The following is a 21,508-nucleotide window of genomic DNA, read 5'->3' as shown; positions in this document are numbered from 1 at the left end:
GCAGGAAACTGGAAACACTCACACATGAAGTAAAAATAAATAGATCTTTTTAAAAAAATCTTCAAGCATATTTTTAAAAAAAAATTCTCCCATGTGTTTTGTCTCTGCTTGTATAGGTGCATCACAGGTTGCAGTACCCAAAGATGTCAGAAGGGGGCAGCAGATCTGGAACTTGAGTTACAGATGGTTGTGGGTGCTGGGAACTGAACCCTGGCCCTTTTGCAGCAAGTGCTCTGAACCATGGAGCCATCTCTCCAGTGCCTTCAATCACAATCTTAATAATTGTAGGGCAAATCCTTATATTCACATTACTCAGTATCTCAGTTTTCTTGCTTATAAAGTAGGGATAATGATACCTTTATCTTTAAATCTCTGCCACGATGTGTGTGTATATGGGTGTGTATGTGTGTACGTATGGGTGTGTATGTATGTGTGTATGTATGTGTGTATGTGTGTGTATATGTGTGTGTACATACATGTGCAAATGAGCTTCCTATAACAGTTTCCAAACTGAAAGTGATTGCCTTACTGAACGCTGAATGCTAAACACATGGACACATGGGTGCTAAAGAGGCATAAGCCCAGATGGCCCCACACCCTCATGGTGTTGGTTGATGGCTACAAAGAAATGACCAGCTCCCAGCTCCCAGCTCCCAGCTCCCAGCTCCCAGCTCCCAGCTCCCAGCTCCCAGCTCCCAGCTCCCAGCTCCCAGCTCCCAGCTCCAAACTCAGGGACAGGGAGAAAGCAGAACAACTTGGGTAGTACTAGTATGCCTACCTGCTCCCCAGACAAAGCTACAACCACCACCATCACCACCACCACCACCACCATCACCGGCAGAGCAAACCCTTCCCTGCCTTCCCATTGCCAGGATCACTGGTCACTAATTACTTTGTAAACTAGAGAGTCTACCAGGACCCCGCTTAGGTACCCGAAGATATAATTGCTCCCTAATTAGGAAAAGTTGTCAGACGGGAGCAATTACATCTATCCTTCATTTCATCTCTCCCTCAAGCCAAATCTGCTTCTCCTCCCTCAGTGGAACCGCCTCCTGTGGGTGGGGGAGGGGTGGCAGAGGCCCATGACAATCTATCAGTAGTCCCAGCCTCTGAAGTGGGCTTCTACTCCCAGGAACCCCTGCACTTAGTGGATTACTCTGGAGCCATTTAGGAAACAGAACGCGGGGCGTGGTCTTGTCAGTCACTCCTGTAGCTCTGGATGGAGGCCCCAGCCTGCGTTCAGAAAGAGGTTTTCTGGCCTGCAAAGACAGCTGGACCTGAGACAGTTGACATTTGGCTCAGGAAATTTGGAGTTAAGAGGAAACCCCACAGGCCTGGGGATGCAGCTCCACTGATTCCGTGTTCAATCAGCATTCAGGAAGCTGTGGGTTCAATCCCTACCACTCCAGAAACAGAAGGATGGGGGCTGTGTTCCACATCTGCAATGGTACATGGGACATGGAAGCAGGAGGGTCGGGAGTTCAAGGACATCCTCTGCTACAGATTGAGTTTAAGGCCAGCCTGGGCTACATGAGATCATCTCAACAAACAAACACCCAGAAACAAAACAATGGCTGATGCAAGAGTCAGGTCAGGCTGACTGGGAGGGCACAGGGATGCAGTCAGAGCTGAGGCTGCCGGCTTTGAGGAACTGAAAAGGCCTCTCTCTGACCTGGAGGTGTGTGGGCTCCACCCAGTGAGCGCAGGGCAGTCAGCTAGCTAAGAAAAGTCACTCCCTGCCACACTGAGAACTGAGGGGCTGAGCAAGAAGAGGAAAAGCCACAGTGTGTGACATGTGCCTCCAAGTATCTTCTTTATACAAGCTGGAGGCCTTGCCATCCAGCATGCCTCAGGCTGCCCTGCCTCCTGCCTCCTGACAGCAACAGGGACAGCCACTGGGCCTGCTCTGTATCCAACCACCAAGTCTGGGCTGAGTAACAGGAGGTGTGGTGGTTGTCCTTGATAAGCCACAATAGAAGGATGGTTAGAGCTGGGGCCAGACGGAAGAGACAAAAAGCTGGGGATATAGCACAGTTGGAAAAATGCTTGCCCTGCGTACATGAGGCTCTCCCATCCATCCCAGCAGCACACACAGCAGGTGTGGTACTTGTCTGTGATCCTGGCACTTAGAGGTGAGACTGAAATGACTCCCTGGGTGAAGGCTTGTCAAACAAGCCTCAGGACAAGGCTTTGGAACACATGGGTGGAACACATGGGTGTACACAAAAGCTGGGCAGGTAAGACAGAGAGGGGGATGCCCAGGTCAAGCTGGATAAGCTGTCTAGCAGGTGTCTTGCTCTGGCATCGGCCGAGAGACTACATAGGAAGGTGAAGGGCAATCAAAGAAGATATGTGCCATCAGCTTCAGGTCTCCACACGAGCACACAGGCAATCCACACATTGGCGTGCACACATGCCCACACACCCCAGATGGAAATACACATACACCACACACACACACACACACACACACACACACACACACACACACACACGGGCAGAAATAAAACTTGAGGCCATCCTTGCCTTCCTAGCCAGTTTAAGAGTCAGCCTAGAATATATGAGATCCTCTCTCAAAACAGAACCAGAAATGAATTTTATCTGTATTTTTGCACACTGCATTCTAGGTGCCCAATTTTTAAATATATGTGTGTATGTATACATATAAACAAATATGTATATATGTGTATGAATATATGTATGCATTCATACATATGTATATATGTGTATATTTATACATATATACACATATGTATATAGATGTATGAAGATGTATGAATATGAATGAATGAATGAATGAATGCCTCACTTGCACGTGTGTCTGTGTATCCCATTGTTCATGCCTGGTGCCTGAAGAGGCCAGAAGAGGTTTTCTGACCTGCAAAACTGGAGTCACAGGTAGGTGTGAGCAGCCACATGGGTACTGGAAATCAAACCAAGGTTTGAAGTCCATTGAGGATGGTGTCTGCTGGACGTGACACAGGCCATTGGGCTTCATCTGCTTGCACACCCCTTGGCCTTCTCTGTTTGCTAAGAGCCATTTGGGGCTATCCAGGCCCTGGCAGCCTGGCCTGGCCTACAGCCCCTCAGTTCTCAGTGTGGCAGGGAGTGGCTTTTCTTAGCTAGCTGACTGCCCTGCTCACTGGGTGAAGCCCACACACCTCCAGGTCAGAAAGAGGCCTTTTCCGTCCCTCAAAGCCGGAAAGCTTTGAGTTGTGATGCATGTCTGCAATCTGCACGTGGGACATGGAAGCCGAGGATCAGGAGTTCAAGGACATCCTCTGCTACGTACTAAGTTTAAGGCCAGCCTGGGCTACATGAGACTGTCACAAAAAGAAGGGGTGGGTTAGAAACAATGGCTGGTGAAGGAGTCCGATCAGGCTCAACTGTTGGAAGTGCATCAAGATGTGGACTGCACGGAGCCATTGCGCCAGTGCTCTAGATGCCCATGGGCATGTCTGTTCATTCATTCTACAGATAAGCTTCAGAGCAAATCCTAGGTGCCAGGAGCTGGGAACAGAACAGGAAGTGCCCACCATACAGAGTTTTCATCTCCAGTGGGAGACAGGCCATGGTGTCTAGTGAACCAGCTTCACTAAAGATACAATAAGGAGTGTGAGCTGTTCTTCACAGTGGGGCCCAGAAGCTTCTCTGACTGAGATGTTTATCTGAAAGGCCCGAATAAGAAGGGCCGCCATCATCACAGAGAAACAGCAAAAGCTGAGTGCTGGAGGAAGCATCTGGCTCCCTGAGTGAGAACCAAGCTTTGCTTCCTCAGTCACGGCAAGTCTTGGGGTCTCACAGTCTGGGTCCCCCACTTAACTGGATGTGTGACCTTGAGTGGATTACTTAAGTTTTGGGGTACCTGTTTCCCCACCATCTTCAGGAAAGTACCCAGGGGTTATCACAAAGCAAGTTTAAAGAATGGGGTGTGAACTATGGGTTTCAGGATGAATCCAGAATGGGGTACAGTAACTTAAGGGCACTTAGCTAAGTGTCCCCATGGATGCTGGGGGGCGGGGAGAGCCTCAGATGGGCCCAGTGTCTCCATGGCCAACGTCACTGAGGGGAGGCATAAAGGAGGCCTAGGTCGCTGACCCCAGGCCTGGAAGGGTCACACGAGTAAGTGGGCTCCCCATTCTATACCTGATGTCCTCCCTTGCACCTACCATGCCACATCCACATTTTTATTCCAGAAGCTTCCAGCATGGGGGTCTTCCTGGCTTCTCTGAAGAGGGGACTAATTAAACCTGAGTTGACATGGCACTAATTAGCTTCTTAATTACACTGAACCACATGATTAGAAGCACAGCAGACACTAATTGTTCATCAGAAAGCGGCCCTTCTCCCTCCCCTTCCCCAGGCCCTCTGCCCACTGAAAGCCCAGCCCAGCCTAGCCCCACCCCAGAGGTCTTCTGGGAATGGTCTCACTGTCCCAGTCTGAAACCACATGCCCTCTACACATGCCTCCCTGCTCATGATAGTGGTGGACATTCAGGAGGATATTATATTATATTATTATTATTGCTTCTGAGACAGATTCTCATGTAGCCCAGGCTGACCTCAAGGCCTCATATAGCCAAGGATAACCTTGAACTCCTGACTCTCCTACATCCACCTCCCAAATACTAGTATCCCGGGCCTGGTTCACCATTGCCTGTTTATTTGGTGCTGGGGATCGAACCGAGGACTTCAGGACTTCATGCATGTGACAGAGCCACACCCCCAGCCCCTCTTTTGATTTTTAAAAAATTTTTGCCTTATTTTTGCTTTTTTGAGATGGAGTTTCTCTGTGTAACCCTGGCTGTCCTAGAACTCTCTCTTGGTAGACCAAGGTGGGCTCGAACTCACAGAGATCTACCTGGCCCTGCCACCGTGCCCAGCTTTTTTTTTTTAAAGAGACAAAATTTCATGTGTGTCGTGCTGACAGCCAAGAATGAACTTGTTGTATCTCTGCCCTCTCGGTCTTCATCCGCAAGAGCTAGGATTACAGACGAGTGCGGCCGTCTCTGGCTCCATCCACAGGCTTTTGTTGTTGTTTATCTCTTTGTGTGTTTTTAACTTCAAGGTGACCCAGAAAGAATCATGCAGTTAAAACTTACCCGCTGCGACACTGCGGGTTCGCTGGTAGCCTAGTCTTCAATCCTAGCACTCAGGAGGCAGAGGCGGGTGAATCTGAGTTCGAGGCTGAGTTCTGCAACAGCCAAGGCTTCATAGAGAGACCCTGTCTCAAAAACAACAACAGGAAGGAAGGAAAAGAAAAAGAAAAAGAAAAAAGAGGAAGAAAACATCTGGCACCCGCCTGTGTTGGCTAGTTTTTATGTCAGTGCGACCCAAGCTAGGTCATCTGGGTGGAGGGAACCTCACTTGAGAAAATTCGCCAGTCACTGGGCCTGTGGGCAAGTCTGTGGGGGCTTTTCCTGACTAGTGAGTGATGTGGGAGGGCCCAGCCCACACTGGATGGTGCCACCCCTTGGCAGGTGGTCCTGGTTAGTACAAAAATTCAGCTGGGCATGCTGGCACACTTGGGAGGCAAAGGCAGGTGGCTGGCTGTGAGTTCAAAGCCAGCCAATCAGGACAACACAAGAAGACCCAAAAGGGAGAGAGAGAGAGAGAGAGAGAGAGAGAGAGAGAGAGAGAGAGAGAGAGATAGAGAAGGAAGAAGGAGGAGGAAGAGGAGGAGGGAGGAGGGAGGAGGAGGAGGAGGGAGGAGGGAGGAGGGAGGAGGAGGAGGAGGAGGAGGAGGAGGAGGAGGAGGAGGAGGAGGAAAGGATAGAGGAAGGGAGGAAGGGAGGGAGGACAAGGGAATAAAATAAAGTTAGTATATGAGCAGTACATGAGAAGCACCCCTCCATGGCCTCTGCATCAGCTCCTGCCTCCAGGTCCCTGCCCTGCTTGCGGTCCTGTCCTGATTTCCTTCAGTGATTCTGAGGATTCTCTGGGATATTTCTCCAAGACATCTCCTCCTCCTTCTGAGACTCGGCCAGCAGATATGTGGCCTCTCCAGGCCTGTGTAGATTCCGGGGTGTACCTTTAGGGCCAAGGTTGCCCTGTTCATAGCAGGTCTAGCAGGAATACTATGGGCCTGCATACAGAAAGGTGGCCCTCCATTGTGCCTCTCCAGCCACTCTCAGCTGTCCCCCATTGCTCTGATGCGACCACCCACCTGGGACCAGGTCATGGCTGAGTAGCACAGGAGGGTGCTGGTACACAGAGAAGTTGGTTATAATCTCAAGCCCTTTTCCTCCTTGAGGCCCTCCCTGATCACCCAGCCTTAGGAGGGTGCCCCAGCTCTGCCTTCCATTGCCTTCACATCCTGGAGAGCACCCTTTACCAGGACACAAACCTCTCTACACACTCACCGGGGTTGTGCCAGGCACCTTGTTCCCTGTAACTCCAGCTCCAGGAGCTCTAGCGCCCTCTTCTGGACCTGCACTCACATGTGGACACATACACACATACACACAATCAAAGTTTTCAAATGTAGCATTGAGGGTCTGGAAAAGTGAGTCAGTGAAAGGCTCTGGGTGCTCGTCCATAGAACGCAGGTTCAATTCCCAGCACCTATGTGGCCGCTCACAACTGCCTGTGACTCCAGTCCCAGGGGATCCGATGCCCTCTTTTGACTTCCTCGTGCACAAGACATGTATAGCACAGGCAAAACATGCATACATAGAAAATAAATAAATTCATAAATAAATAAATAAATAGACTGTGTCCGAGAGAGAGAGAGAGAGAGAGAGAGAGAGAGAGAGAGAGAGAGAGAGAGAGAGGAAGAAGGGGAGAAAAAGATGTGGGGAGAGTTACTTGGGAAGTTGAGTGCTCCCTGATGCAAACACAGTAGGTACTCGGCGTATGCACACTGAGAAGGCGATTTTGTGTGGGTTTGCAATTGCCTATACATGGACCTTTTTGTGCTCAGAGGGAGTGTAATGGGCAAGCTCTGTGCACAGCTCCACGTGCAGGGCACAATGGGAATGTGCCCAGGCTCGGGGGACGAATATGCAAGCCTAAGCGGTGTCCAGTGGTACGATTGTGGGTTGCACAGCATCTGTCTGTCCCCAAGACCCTCATTCTAGGTGGTGCTAGAGTTGAGGGGGCCCAGGGGGTATCCCTGGCTGTCAGTCCCATGGTGGGTGGGGGCATCCCCGCCAGTGGTGATTGAGCCTCTGCTCTCCCACCAGGCCTGCCAAAATACAGCAAGACAGGGTATAATTACCAGCACTTACCGTGGCCATTACCCCCCTAGCTGCTGTGCGTGACACACGACCCGTCAGCTCAGCATTTGCACCATTAAGGGGTCTCATTAGCATCCCGGCTCTGAAGCAAAATTACCCTCACTGCTCACTTCAAGATGTCATCAATTTTAATTTAGGGCCCAAAGATGGTACAATGGGAAGGCCCTCCCTGGCCTGCGCACACCAAGTGAGCCAGGGATGGGGGGGGGGGCTGTGGGCGAACCAGGCCACGGAGGGCATTGAGGGAGAGGGACAGAGGCAGGCAGAAGAAAAAGCAGTCAAGGAAGAAGTCTATCTCCCCCAACAAAGAATGCACCCGAATCTAGAACTTCCATTGGTGGCCCCCAAAAGAGAATGGGGGGGGCGTCAGGAAAGTTAAAAACAAAGTTTAGCTTCCCCTTAATTCCTACATCAGCCTGAATAGTTATATATTGTGATCTCCCTCACAGATGGGGAAACTGAGGCACAGAGACTCTGTGATGCAGCAAACTGGCAGAGCCCACCATTAAGAGTGGTCTCATTGGCTTTGCTGTTTCTGGCCTTCCACTTAGATGCTGGGGCCTTGTGGAACAGTCTCAGTCAACACATCTGGGACATTGGGCAGCCATGCCCGGGCCTCGTGGTCTGACTGCCAGGCCCCATCTGCAGGGCCCTCACTTGGCCTCTGCACATTCAGACCTCCCTGAACAACTGGTATCCCATACCTGGAGTGTTCCCTTCCTCCTCCTACAGGGGGAGCACTCCTGCCAGTCTGGTCCCTAGAGACTCAGCTCACTGTCATCACTTCTGATTCACACTCCGACTCGGCATCCCCATTGGGTGTAGTTCACAAGTCAGTCTAACCTTTTATCCAAGGATATCCAGCTAGGGTCAGCACTCAGTGGCCGCTCAGCAGTTCCCTGGTGATGCCCCTCTAGCTGCAGGCTCCCAGGCTCCACCGTTCTAGCTCCAGAATGACTGTCAGCCTGTCTCACAAGGAACAAAGTGATGTCCTATGAAGGTTAAAGGCTGTGTGGCTGAAGACAGGGACAAACATGGCCATGTTCCCATCTCCCCAGGACAGAGATCTTAGCTTCTCTTCACTAGCCCTGCAGCCGCATAGGCACACTCCACAGCCCATAATAGTTTCCTGACAGAAAGATCAAACGCCACACTGGCACCTTCCTGATGGAGGGTTGGTTATCCAGACTGCTTGGCTTAAAGGATGGTTGGGGGATGGTGTTTCTAGCCAGTTCTGCCCAGCTGTCCTCGGCCAGCATGCTCAGTTAAGATCTCATAGTCCAGGGGCCTCAGTTTCCCTAAGTGTAAAGAAGAGTCCTCCAAGCTACTGTGGTACGAGGCTTGATACCAAGAGCAGGGAGCAGGCTGGGCTTGTAGGCTGAGGAGCAGGTCAGAGCCAGTCACCACACCGGCAGGACACCCTTCTGAGCAGTCTGCCTTCTCCCAGCCCCCACCGGGCTGGCTGAGAGGAGAGTGAAGGGCCCCAGTCCCCAAGCCTGTGACAGGGTCCTCGCGGCAGCCAGCTCGCAGAAGACAGATCGCTGCCTTAATCACTCTGGAAAAGAACCCCAAGCCGATATAATATTATAATTAATTAATTCACTAAAAAGGTATTAAATTTCTCTCCCCCCTGTGGATATCATCTGAATTCATTGACCTTTAGAAAAATCACCCTCTAATTGTAACCAGGTCCAAAAGCATTTGCGGTCCATCCCTTTTACATTAATAATATCTTCCAGGACCTGGCTCTGCCTGCTTAAATATTGTATAAATTCCACTGCCCCCTCAGAAAAGGCAGCAAAGAAGGATGAGTCCAGGGGAGAACAGGAGCGGCAGAGGCAGGACCGTGGGTCTGGGGGCCCTGGGAGTCGGAAGGGCACTAAAGGGGCTCTCTCCAGCTGGCTAGAGGGCAGGGGAGAAGGCAGGCCTTGAGGGAGGGCAGGGGACAGGTGTTCCCGAAGTTAGGACTACAAGTGTGTCTGTCTGTGTGTACACCACAGAGTCTCACACCCTCAGCTTGTTAAAAGCTACAAAATAGCAAATGAAGAATCCGACTGAAAAAGATGGTAGGGGGTGGAGAGGCCAAGCAGGACATCCTGAGATCACAGTGTCCCTTACCCAGTTGTCCCTGTAGATGACAGGTAGCTACTCTTGGAAGTCCAGAACTGGCAACCAGGGTAGTGGGAACAGCTGGTGTGGACAGGCAGACAGACAGATATAGGAACCTGGGACCCAGGGGATGGGATGTCATGCATATGTCCCAGCTTTGCCAACTCGGCTCCTTCCTCAGGTCCTCCCATGTGGGACCCAAGGAAGCCATGGCTGCTTGGACTTCATACCCCCATAGTTTGTCCCCAAGACCTAAAGGGGCTCCCTCACTGGAAGGGAAGGGTCAGGGGGGTATCTTTGTTTCACGGCACACTCTGTCAGTCTGAATGAGATTCTCCCCTGCAGAAGTCCTGTCTGGAAAGGCCACCGGCCATCTAAGGGTGAAGAATACAGTCCCCTTATTTAACTGGAAGTCATAACCCCCAGCTTGACTCCATGCAACCACAGGTCAGCGCCTGGCCAGCCAGTCTGATACACTTTTCTTGGAGGCAGCACCTGGGTTGGATTTAGCCACAGAGGCGGGCATCAGCAGCCCCAGGCAGGATGGAAGGCACCCAGGCTGTGTGTGGCCTGCTTAGTCTTGAGACCGGCTCCCCAGACTGCTGTTGTCTGGGCCTGTGCGCCCTCTTGTGGACAGAACCCCACTCACACCCTGGTCCTGACTGGCTGTGAACAAAATAAAGGAAGCGCCTCCAGGCCTTGGTGCAGTAACTCGGTGGTTTTGAGGGGTTATATGAGGAAGTAGAAGTCAGTTTCCCACGTCACTCCCAAGGGTGATGGAAATATCAAATCCATGAACACCTTTAGTACTGCCTCCAGACCCCATGAGCCCCAAATTCCCGTCTCCAGTTGATCTCAGCCAGAGTTTGGGGTTTACCCCATGGGTCTCATGAGGGTAAGTCCTAGGCAATGGAGTAGGACCCTGAACTGGAAGGAGATATGATATGCCCAGGCTAACCCAGGCTCTACAAGATCACCCACAGCTCATCTGACCTTGAGATTGCGCCTTCAGCTCAGCCGGCCTTGAGCCATCTCAACCACGCTGTTTGACTGTCTTTCTCTGAACATTAATTGCTCCAGTGTTGATTTGATCTCTTGTTCTTCGAAGAGAAAATTTTTTTAATTCTAATTAGGCTCCTTTGGCCTTTTGGGGCCCTTTGATGGGGAAGTCATTTTAGTCCCTGGCAAAAGAGCCTTGGAAATCAAGGAACTAAGCAAAACCTTTAAAGACCCTGTCCAGGTTGCTTCTCCACCCAGGGAAAGGGTCTAGCACCCCAGAACCTGGAGCAAAGTGTGTCCTGAACCCCACTAGAGAATAGTGCCAGACGAGAAAGGAGGTGAACACTAAACTTTGACTTCCAGCCAAGGTCCTGTGCTCTCATCTGTGCCAAAATTGGTTCAAACGGGTCTATTTCCCACAGCCATAAGGATACAGCCTGGTCTGCAGCTACCCACACAGGGAGGACTGTTGAGAGCCTCACTAGAACTCTGGCCAGCCAGAGTAACACACCCTAGGGAAGCCGCTAGCCCGCCAAGGGCGGACTTGCCCACACCCACCACCACTGCTGTTCAGACCACAGCTGGAGGCGTGGGTTCAGACCAGCATGGCTGCAGCGCCACCATGTGGCCTCATTAAGACAATGCCCTCAGCCCCACGCTGTCAAGGTTGTTTCTTTGGCCTCTGAATCCAGAAGAACCTCCTTTGGATCCTTCATGGAGCACTTGAATTCTTGATCCAGGAAGGGGTCCACTGGGCTGGTTACCCCGCCCCCGTCGTGGGCTGAGGACGCACCGCAGAGTCAGGACAACATACTACAAAGCACAGTGTTTACTAAAGGCACAAAGTGGCAGGTCTGGGGGTGGGGTGCTTGCCACCCTGAACCCAGACTCCTCTTCTGGCCACCCCACCCTCATACCACCAGGGGAGAGCTGTTAGCACCAAATGGGGGGTGGATGCCCCACTTGTGGGGGAATTCAGGCTGGGGGGACAGGCTGGGTGCCATCTAGACCCAGGAAGGCAGGCCTGGGCACCCCCAGACCAGCTGCTGCCTCAGAGGTACTTGTACCCCATTCTCCAAAATGTCCTTCATGGGAGAGCCCAGGCTCAGGAGAGGGGCTCCCCTAGCAAGGTTTCTTCTTATTCCTCTTCCGCCTCACCCCTGTTCTTCTCCATCTCGAATCATAGTACTGCCGCCAGAGGAGGGGGCCCAAAGCCGAGGGGGAGGCTTCTCCAGCCTCATCGGCTGCCAGGCAGGCACTAAGTCCAAACAGGGGGTGGGGTGAGCAACCAAGGGGAAGGAGAGAGGCAGGGTAGGCGGCTACTTCACACCAAGTGCAGCCTGAAGGATGGGAGGGCTCTGCCCAGTCCTCCCAGCCCCCAGGCGGCCCCTGCTCCTCGGCACAGGGGCAGCCAGCGTCACAGAACGTCGCCCTCTTCCATGCTGAAGCTGCTCCGCCGGCTGCTGGCCTTGGAGGCCTCAGGAGACATGGTAGAGAAGAGGGGGTCAGAGGCCAGGGGAAGCAGGGAGTCATCCAGGAGCATCAAGTCCAGATCCTTCTTGGACAGGTTGGGGAACGGGGAGCCATGCTCTGTCCCCAGGGGATCAGGGTAGCCTGTGGGCCCCTCATCGCCCCCAACCCCAAAGCTCAGGCCATGGCTGAAGTCCAGGTGATGGAACGGAGACTCTGGCTGGGCAGCTGAGGGCAGTGGGGCCTGGGGAGGGAGAGCCGGCATCGGCTCAGGGTCAGGGACCTCAGGCCCCAGCATCAGGGCCTCCCCTGGGCTATCTTCACTGGGCAGCTCTTGCTTCACCACCTGTTGGGCCAGCTCGGCCATATTCACACCAGATGGCGAGGTGGTGGGAAGGCCGTGCACACGTGCCTGCATCTCCAGCTCCTGTTTGGGTTGGATGGAATGATGAGATACACATGATACCAGCCCCAGGCTAGCCCTCCATACACGATACCTGCACCAGGCTAGCCCTCCCTGTAGCCCACTGCACCACTTGCCCTATCTCCAGTGACAATATCTCAGCTGGAGGAGCAGAAAGCTGAGGGCAGTGTGAGTCTAGACCAAGCTCTCCAGGCTACAAGTTATAGCTGGCCAGCGGCTTATGAAGCCGCCACAGTGCACCTTTGCCGGCTCTCTCTCAAAATTTTAAATTGAGCTGGGTAGTGGTGGTAGGAATGGAAATTATCAAAACACACTGAATGAATTAAGGGTGAGTTCTCCCATCACCCACCACGAACAATCCAAGTGTAAAACCTGTGGTCCAAGCATACTTTGTTCAGAGCAATGGTTCTCAACTCGTGGGTCTCGAGTTTTAACAAACCTCTACCTACCAAAATGTTTATATTACAATTCATAGCAGTAGTAAAGTTAGTTATGAAGTAGCAACGAAAATAATGTTATAGTTGGGGGTCAGCACAGCATGAGGAACTGCGTTAAAGGGTCTCAGCATTAGGAAGGGTGAGGACCAGCCTTGGGTGGTCCTCAATACAGCCAGGAATGGCTGAAATAGTTGCAGCTCTGGCAGGGCCCTGACCCTCTCAGGCCTTAGATCTTAAGTCTGCCCAGCTGCTGGAGATTCCCAGTGCTGCCTCCCAGACACCCAGGGCGGGGCAGTTAGCCCTGCTCCCTTAAGGTTAGGCACAGTGTGTAGCATTGCCCAAGAATGTGAACAGAAGTGACTGCAGCCCCGTGACAGTGACCTGCAGTCAGGCATGGTGGCATGGGCCTATAATCCCAGCACTTTGGAGGCAGGAGATCTATAATTTCCAGGCCAGGGGCAACACGTGGCTACATGGTTTTAAGAAAGTTAAACCTAGCTGGAAGCTGGATGTGGAGGCACACGCCTTTAATCCCAGCACTTGGGAGGCAGAGGCAGAGGAATCTCTGTGATTTTGAGGCCAGCCTGGTTTACAGAGCTAGTCCTAGGACAGCCAGGGATACACAAAGAAACCCTGTCTTTGAATGAGAGACAGCGACAGAGAGACAGTGTGTGTGTGTGTGTGTGTGTGTGTGTGTGTGTGTGTGTGTCAGATCTGTCTGACCTCCAGTGTGGATTGCAAAATGAGGGTCTCACAGAAGGGAACCCGCTGTATTTGCTGCTTGAAGGAACTGAGGTTCATTTTTCATTGAGGCATCCCATCCTGACTAATACAGCTTCCTTCCCTATGGGTCTGAGAGCCAGATCAGATCAGCGAGAGCTACCGGAGGAGCCCAAAGTCCAGGTCAGACCTGGATGCGGAGCCACAGCTGCTTGTTGGTCATCTCCAGGCGTCGAGAGTGGTTCTCCAGCTCCCGGGACTTCTGCAGGTCCTTCTGCATCCTCCGGATGTAATCCACAGAGGCCTTGAGGATGGTGCCCTTGTTCCAGCGCACGTCCCTGCAGCCACAACCAGGTCGAGTCAGAGGGCAAACCCAGAGGCCTAGCCAGGGCCCTCTGACCCCAGGCTTGGTTCAGAGTCCCAGCTGCCCCGCCCTTGCCCATACCTAGTCTTGTGCAAATGTCTACAGACACGTCCGGCTCCTCACTAATCCTTGGGCTCAAGCAATCTGTCCACCCCACACCTATCTTGCTGTCTTCAGCTCTCCTGGCCAGCATCTCTCGCCTCTCCATCAGTCCACACAGCCCTCCAGACACTTTCCCAGTAAGGCTCCTTCTCCAGAAAGTCCTCACCTTACTCCGAAGCCTCCCTTCCTAACAGAAGCTGTCTTGACCCTGCAGGAGCAGGAACCTTTTCTCCTCAACGTGCTGCTGCCACCACTGCCCTTAGCAACTGAGAGCTGGTAGTGCCTACAGCTGCTCTCCTTAGTAACTGAAGCTGGTAGTGCCTACAGCTGCTCTCCTTAGTAACTGAAGCTGGTAGTGCCTACAACTGCTCTCCTTAGTAACTGAAGCTGGTAGTGCCTACAGCTGCTCTCCTTAGCAACTGAGAGCTGGTAGTGCCTACAGCTGCTCTCCTTAGTAACTGAAGCTGGTAGTGCCTACAGCTGCTGCCCTTAGCAACTGAGAGCTGGTAGTGTCTATAGCCACTACCCAGCCCGGACCCTTCCCCTCCCTCCAGAAACCTGCTCACAAGTCATTGGCCTTGGGGATCAGCATTCCCAGCTCCTTGATTCGGTCATTGATGTTGAACCTGCGTCTTCTCTCAACTACAGATTAAATTCCAGAGGGTATGGTTAGAAAGGTGGAACCCCTACCCAAGAAAACCCCTCAGCCTAAACTGGACACCCCATAGAAAATCTGTTTAGAGTATGAGGCACCCAAGGCCTGGTGTGGTTGCCAAGCATTTAATTCCAGTGTTTGGGAGGCAGAGGCAGGTGGATCTCTGTGAGTTCTAGACTAGCCTGGGTTATATAGTGAGTTCCAAGGCAACTTAGAGACCCTTTCTCAAAACAAAAGAGAGACCTCTGAAAGCTGAGGAGGCTCTGGGTACAGTCTGGATAATTAGGGGGCGGGGTCAGGAAACCAGTTCAGCGCCTAGCCTGGGGCAACCTCCTTCAGTCCTAGTGCCCCAGGCCCTGAAGACTGCAATCTGATCAACTGGAAAATTCGTGACTACTGCTTCCAGTGGCCCCTCCCACTTTCCTAAAAAGCCTGGAAGGAGTTGGGGAGAGTCACAGCCTTGGAGCACGTGGGGTCCCAAGTGAGGGACACTGGTAGAGGGGCTGGGGTGCGGGAGAGGCAGGGGCTGGCTCCCCAGCCCAGGTGATCTGAAGTAGGGCCAGCAGGACTCACTTAGGTTGTGATTGTCTTTCTTCTGCCGCTCCTTGGCCAGGGCCCTGCTCTCAGCATCTGGAGGCCAGTGAGACAAAGAGGCGTTGAGAAAGAAGGCAGGGGAAGAAAGGGAAGAGGGGAGGCCCCAAGGGACAGGAATGAGGACAATACCTGTTAGCTCTCGCTTCTGAGTCAGGTCAGCAGGGCAGGAGCTGCTGGTGACACCTACCAGAGAAGCTGTGACCTGGGGGTCACTGCTGTACACGTTCAGGTGGCTGCTGGACAGGGGTAGCTGGGAGGGGAGGGGTAGAGGAGGGCTTGGTGAGTCCTCACCTGGACCCATGGCTCCAGGAACAGCTGTTCTCATCAATGGGAAAACTACCCCTGAGCCCCCTCTCCAGGCTGCAGTGTGCAAAGCTCCTCACAGCCCTGCCCTCAGTAGCCCCCGGCCAGGGCGAGGACAGGATGAACCCGAGCAGTGATGGGATTGGGTTCTTTTTGCAGAAGTCCTAGGGAGGGGCTCAAACAGTGGGAGTTTCTGCAAGGCTCTGTCAGAGTGTGGAATTCAACAGGGCAGGATATCTCTGCTGGGACCTACCACAGAGCCAGGCTAGAGCCAACCACTGGCCCAGAGAGCCGCCACACAGACAGGAGCCACTGAGGGGACTGGATAATTAACTGTAGAACCCTCCTTCCTGGGCAAGCCACCCAGCAGTGTCACCAGGGCAGAAGGGACTGAAGACAGACTGCCTCCTCCTGGCTGTCTCTCAGTGGCATGGCAATACATGATATTCTGCTCAAGCAGAGGGAACCAGGTGAGCCCAAAGAAAAGCGGCTGGGCCGCGGCCTCTGACAGGCCTGCCTCTCAGAAGTAGCTCTTGCCACTCTCCAGGTGTTTGCACTTCTACTTGATGTTTAATGTTAAATTTTGTGTATATGTATGTGTCTGCATGTGGGTTTGTGCAGTGACCACGGAGTCCATAGGAAGGCATTGGGTCCCTGGAGTTTGAGTTACAGGTTCGAGGAACCAAACTGAGGGCCTCTGAAAGCAGTCTGACCTGTTATGTCCACTGAGCCATCTCTCCAACCCCTCCCTCTTCTTGTCCCTTCTAATCTTCCCATAACCCTGTGGGCAGATAGTATCACCCCCTTTTGCAACTGAGTAGGAAGTCAGAACCGTGGTGGGGCTTCTCAAGGTCATGACAGAAACCCCAGGTGTCCTGACTCCAAACCTGGCTCCTCGTCTGCTGCCTATGGCTCCCCCTCCCTGCCCCAGCCAACAAGACCCGTAGATTAGGCAGACAAGACTGTCAGAGGGGGGAGTCCTGTGGTTAGGGACGAGGCCAGCTCCACTGGGTGGGCGATCCTGGGCACAGCAAAGAAAGGGGATCTATAGTTCTCCTAGAAGCAATCTAGCTCAGGACTGTCTACCTTTGGACACACTGATACTCTGGAAGGTTCTCCCATCTTTGTCCCTAGCTCACTCAGGGACTCACACACACCAGCTGAGGTTGAGACAAGGTCTCACTTAGATAGCTTTAATTGCCCTAGAAATCACTATGGAACCAGGCTGACCTCAAAGTCACAGAAATCCACCTGCCTCTGCCTAGCTCTGCCTCCCAAGTGCTGGAATTATGAATCCCAGGCATTTCTCGCCTCAGTTCTACTTGGACCCCGAGTCCCTCTCACAGGATGGACAAGATGGAGGTGCCTCTTGCCTCCACAGAGACACCAGCTCTGCCTGGAGAACTCTTTCCAGCCCACAGTGTGTGCCATCTCCCTACCGTCCAGCCCTAACGTACCGTGTTGGGCATCTGCATTTCCGGGTTCATGTAGCCCAGTACGCTGTCCAGGCGCATAATGTTGTCAATGACATCATCAAACTAGAAAAGAGAAACGTCCATCTGGGGATGGCCCACCTGAAGAGAGGCAGCTGCTCCCCTGCCTCAGCTCCACCTCACCCAACCCACTCATCAGGAGGAGGAGGAAATGGATCTGAGGAGGGTGCTACAACCTAGCCTAAGGCTACTCTAGGCTTGTCTCCAGGAACCTTGACAGGGAGTTCTGGACACACCTTCCCAGGACTGGGAGAGTGCGGCTTTCTTCTGTGAGTCCGCCCAGTCCCCAGCAGAGTTGCATAAAGATAGTAACTCTCCTCAGACTAGGACTGTGTCTCCCTCAGCCTAGAGCTCCACAAAGATACACCCTCACTTCTTCCATTAAGACCAGGATTTTTCCAGACAACTGACTCCAAGCTGGAAACCCTCACTCACCTCTTTCTCAGGATTGGAGCTAATATGTAGCATAGCCATGGGACTGTTGGGGGCGCTGTTGCCGGCTGAGGTGGACAGTACGTGTCCAGCCCGCACCCCAGGGGATGCTGCTGGTGGAGGCTTCGGGGAGCCTTGGGCTGGGCTGACGTGGGCGGCAAACTTGTTCCCATAGGTCTCGGACAGGTACTCCCGAACCTTCTGATGCTGGGACTGTTGCAGGTGGTAGGAGGTGGGGTTCTCCAGGTAGGACTGCACCTGGGGAAGGGGATGGATGGCACAGCTGTAGAGGGGCTGGGGCTCCTCTACAGGGAGCAGGATCAGAAGAGGCAGAGGCCTTACCTTCAGTACCTCCCCAGGCACAGGGGGAGGCGACTGGAAGTGGACCGGGGTATTGATGGCTGGAGTGGGGGGCCCTCCCAGCTGCTGCTGCTGCTGCTGCTGCTGTTGTTGCATGTAATGCATGACGGCCTGCTGCTGCATGCGTTCCCGCTGCTCCTCCTGCTGTGCCTGCTCCCGCATGAGCTGCATGCGCAGCCCGATGCGTGACGCCATGGCAGCTGGCGGTTCGGGCTCCCTGTAGTCGAGGGGAGACAGGTCCATGAAGTAGTCATCATCTTCGTAGTCGTTAAGCGTGGGCTGGCATAAGTATGGTTGCTCCCATTGTGCATAAGGAGAAACTGAGTCCGGACAGAAGGGATTTGCCCAAGACCACTGAGCGAGCTGAGCCATGAACCCAAGTTCCCTGACTTTTAGACCAGAGGCGAAGACTCTGTCCTTCAGTGACTGCAGGAGTCCACCTGACCCCTTGCTGTCACATCCACATCCTGAGTATTTCATACCTGGCCTCAGCCCCATCCTCTCTCCCGCCCCTCCCCAGGCCAGCCTGCACCACGCCTCCTGAGGCCTGAGGAGCCTCCAGATGCTCCTTTTCGCTCCTCCCCCACCATCTGCTCCATCATCCAGTTAGTTCCTGCCCTGCTCTCTGCTCAGAAGTCTCCATGGTTCCCAGTTCATCACAACAAAAGCCTAAATCCTTAAACCCAGCCTACACGGCCCTCTGTAATCTGCTGCACCCTCATGGTCCCCCCTTAGACACCCCACCCCCAACACACGCTTCTCTCCATGCTCTCCCTTCTCCAGCCACACCCGGAGCCTGAAACCATCCTTCAAACACTCCAGGCTTGCCTCCACCCTGGCCTTTGCACTTCACTTGCTGTGGCCTCCACCTGGAATGTTCTTTCCAGATAGCATCAAGGCTCACTTCTTCACCTCCCTCGAGAGAGAGACTTAGTTGTCCCCTCAGAGTGTTGTTTCGGGACCACTGTGCTAAAACGGCATACCCCACCACCTTGCTTCTCTATATCAGATGCCACCATCTAGGGCAGAACATTTTTTGCTTCTTGTTATTGTATTCGCTGTCTGTCCCTTACTAGGAATGCAAGCCCCCTGAGGGGACACATTTCATCTGTTTGTTTACTGTTAGGCCTTTGGCCTCTAGCCGCTGGGCCCTGGGAGACAGAAAGAAACCAATGCTTCACAGTGATTGAGGAAAATGGATATTCTCCATGAACCAGGCACTGGAGATGTACCCCGGCCCTGCTCCTGGAGCCCACAGTCTGGGAGAGAAAGGGAGGCTCACAGGCATGTGAGACCAGTACAGAAGGAAGGACCACCTCAGGGCTCCTCACTGCTTGGAGATTGACCAACTGTGGGAAGGTGTGGTTGAGGCCCCAAACCAAGGCTGAAGTGGGGGCAGGGTGAAGTAGAATGAGTCCAGCAACTCAGCCTGCTGTCTCTAGCTCACTGAGTGACAGTAGTCAAATCCCTTCCCCTCACTAGGCCACAAAGGAAAGAGCAGAACCCAGTGACTTCTCAGGGACAGCTCAAGACTGACAGGCACTGGGCCTGGCGGTATATGAGTCCATGACAGTACTAGAGGGATTTGGCAAGACACGATTTTATGAGTGAACGAACAATGGCTTCCCCATAGGGCTGGTGGCGCAGAGTGCTGGTTCTCTGTTGTGTGACCTCAGGCAAGCCTCAGTTCCCTCCTCTGTAAATGGTATCTTCCTCTGCATTCAGTAAAAACTGTGGGGTTTGTGCAGTGCCTGGCAGTCTGAGTACATGAGACTGGTACAATCTAGCTAAAGTCTTCAAACTGGCATCCAAGGCCTATATCAGCCCTGTCAGGAGGCCCTTGCTCAACCACAAACCACAGTCTTTCAGAAAGAAGGGAAAACAGGCACAGTGCAGGACAAAGCTAGGACCCTACCCCAGGGATCCGGTCTACCCGACACTGGGGAGGAGAGGGCTAGGGGCTGGGACATCTGGTCTACTCCATGCCAGAGAGGAGAGGGCTGGGGGCCAGAGTTGTTCCCAGTTGTATAACTGGTTGATCCAGGGCCAGGAGTGGTGCCCAGGTCACAGATCTCCAATCGAGACCTCAGCCACTATCTAAGCGGCTCTGTAATGGAGTGAGACTACCCACCATCCTGTGTGTCCCGCAGCCTGCAGTGACCATCACTTCATCTTCTTTCATCGTCTGCCCAGTGAAGGGGCCACGCTCTACAGAGAAGCCCCCAACAACACAGGCAATGACACCCTGCCCTTCCCCCATCCCGTAGCAGCCACCAGCTGCAGCCTCCACTCCCTCCCATGACCCCATTCTCTAGCTCCTATAGAGGGGTGTCCCTGTCTCCACACTATACCCTATCAATCACACTGGCAAACAGACCCCTAGCGCTGGCCAGATGTGGCCCCACACATCCACTCAGACAGCCCGCAGCCTCTCCTCCATGGACAATCTAACTTCAGATGGCCAGTGGGGGCCAAGGCGCCTGGCCGTGCCAGCCGGCTCAGGGAGGGCTAGGGAGAAGGAGTCCCTTGTTTCCCTGACAAAGAGTTGCCCTGGCTACCTCAAGGCCCCTCTAGGCCCCGCTAGGCCCCGCTCTGGCTCTATTAGCCTCGGCTCTCTGTCTGTGAAATGGGCATGGGAATTCATCCCCTCCCCTGGGAGCATCCTGTCTGATAGTGTAAACAGTGCAAGTCTAGCTGACTGGTGGGTGTCGGTGACCACTGAGGGTAGAGGCAGGCAGAAAACAGTTTCCTGCTCCCCGTACCTCCTGGGAAGAGCTACTGCACCCCATATTCCTGATGGCAAATCTCTAGCCTCCCCTACTGGGCTTGGGAGAATGAGGGTCAACTGCTAGTGAGGACTGGGGAGGAGAGACCCCGCTCATCAGCCTCAGTGCCTTCCAGTCAGGATGAACAAAGGGATGGGAATGTCCAAAGTCTATGTCCCTCCCTTCCTGCCCCTCAAAGCCTGGAAAGGGCCCACTGGGAAAGCCTAGCCACATGGGACCCACGGGACCTCTATGTACAAGTACCAGGACAGAATTTTCTCCCGGTTACTACCCCTACCACCAACTTCTAAGGGGAAGGCTCAGTGGCCCTAGAAAGTCACTGCCTGTCCAACCCCATCTGCATACCAGGACCCATCGGGGACGTCCAGTTGCTGCTTGTCCAGGTCCAGCTTGGTCACAACCCAGTGAGCTGCCCAGGCCAGCAGACTACCTTCACTGGCTGAGTGACATGGGAATTTATTAGTGTAACTAGCTTTCTTGTTCCCTGTAAAGCAAACCAATGAAAGTGCTTTCCAGGGCTGGGTGTGGCACCACACACCTTTAATCCCAGCACTGGGGAGGCAGATGCAGGCAGATCTCTATACGTTGAAAGCCAGCCTGGTCTATGTAGTAAATTCTAGGACAATTAAGGCTACATAGTAAACCCTATCTCTAAAACAAGTGTCTTTCTGGTGGGGCTGTTCCCAGGAGACAGAATGTGGGGAATGGCCTGCAGGAATTCAGCAACTAGAAGAGAGGGTCCCTGCTGCGTCTGGTTTCACTGGCCCACCAGCATAGGGCCTTCCCTAACCACTCACTTACATGTATGAACCAGCAGGGTAGAGGGTTCCTAAGGAGATGAGTGGAAGTCAGGATAGGAGTACAGAGAAATGTCAGTGGGAAGTCTTGGATCCAGGAAAGGAGACATCAAAGATAGACCATGAAAAAGAAAGGAGGAGGGAAAGAGGAAGAGGAGGAAGAAGAGGAGGAGGAGGAAGAGCAGGAGGAGGAAGAGGAAGAGAAGGAAGAACAGAAGAAAGAGG

General features: G+C 53.2%; 1 protein-coding gene across 1 annotated transcript in view; it reads right to left on the bottom strand.

Annotated features, from left to right (window-relative positions):
* Window positions 1-11,160: 11,160 nt before the first annotated feature.
* Tfeb (transcription factor EB) overlaps window positions 11,161-21,508 on the bottom strand; it is a 55,992-nt gene continuing 45,644 nt past the window's right edge. Inside the window, exons 2-9 of the mRNA XM_034521846.2 lie at window positions 17,683-17,917; window positions 17,344-17,598; window positions 16,873-16,953; window positions 15,242-15,362; window positions 15,092-15,148; window positions 14,430-14,505; window positions 13,588-13,735; window positions 11,161-12,243 (exon numbers count right to left, since the gene is read on the bottom strand). Of these exons, the coding sequence (XP_034377737.1) occupies window positions 11,764-12,243; window positions 13,588-13,735; window positions 14,430-14,505; window positions 15,092-15,148; window positions 15,242-15,362; window positions 16,873-16,953; window positions 17,344-17,598; window positions 17,683-17,895 (1,431 nt within the window). The 5' untranslated portion in view covers window positions 17,896-17,917 and the 3' untranslated portion in view covers window positions 11,161-11,763. The remainder of the gene's footprint in view (window positions 12,244-13,587; window positions 13,736-14,429; window positions 14,506-15,091; window positions 15,149-15,241; window positions 15,363-16,872; window positions 16,954-17,343; window positions 17,599-17,682; window positions 17,918-21,508) is intronic.

Source organism: Arvicanthis niloticus, chromosome 17, assembly GCF_011762505.2.
Source record: "Arvicanthis niloticus isolate mArvNil1 chromosome 17, mArvNil1.pat.X, whole genome shotgun sequence".
In the NCBI taxonomy this organism is placed as follows: domain Eukaryota; kingdom Metazoa; phylum Chordata; class Mammalia; order Rodentia; family Muridae; genus Arvicanthis; species Arvicanthis niloticus.
The sequence above is the reverse complement of the archived record's forward strand: the minus strand, read 5'-3'. Positions and strand labels throughout refer to the sequence as shown.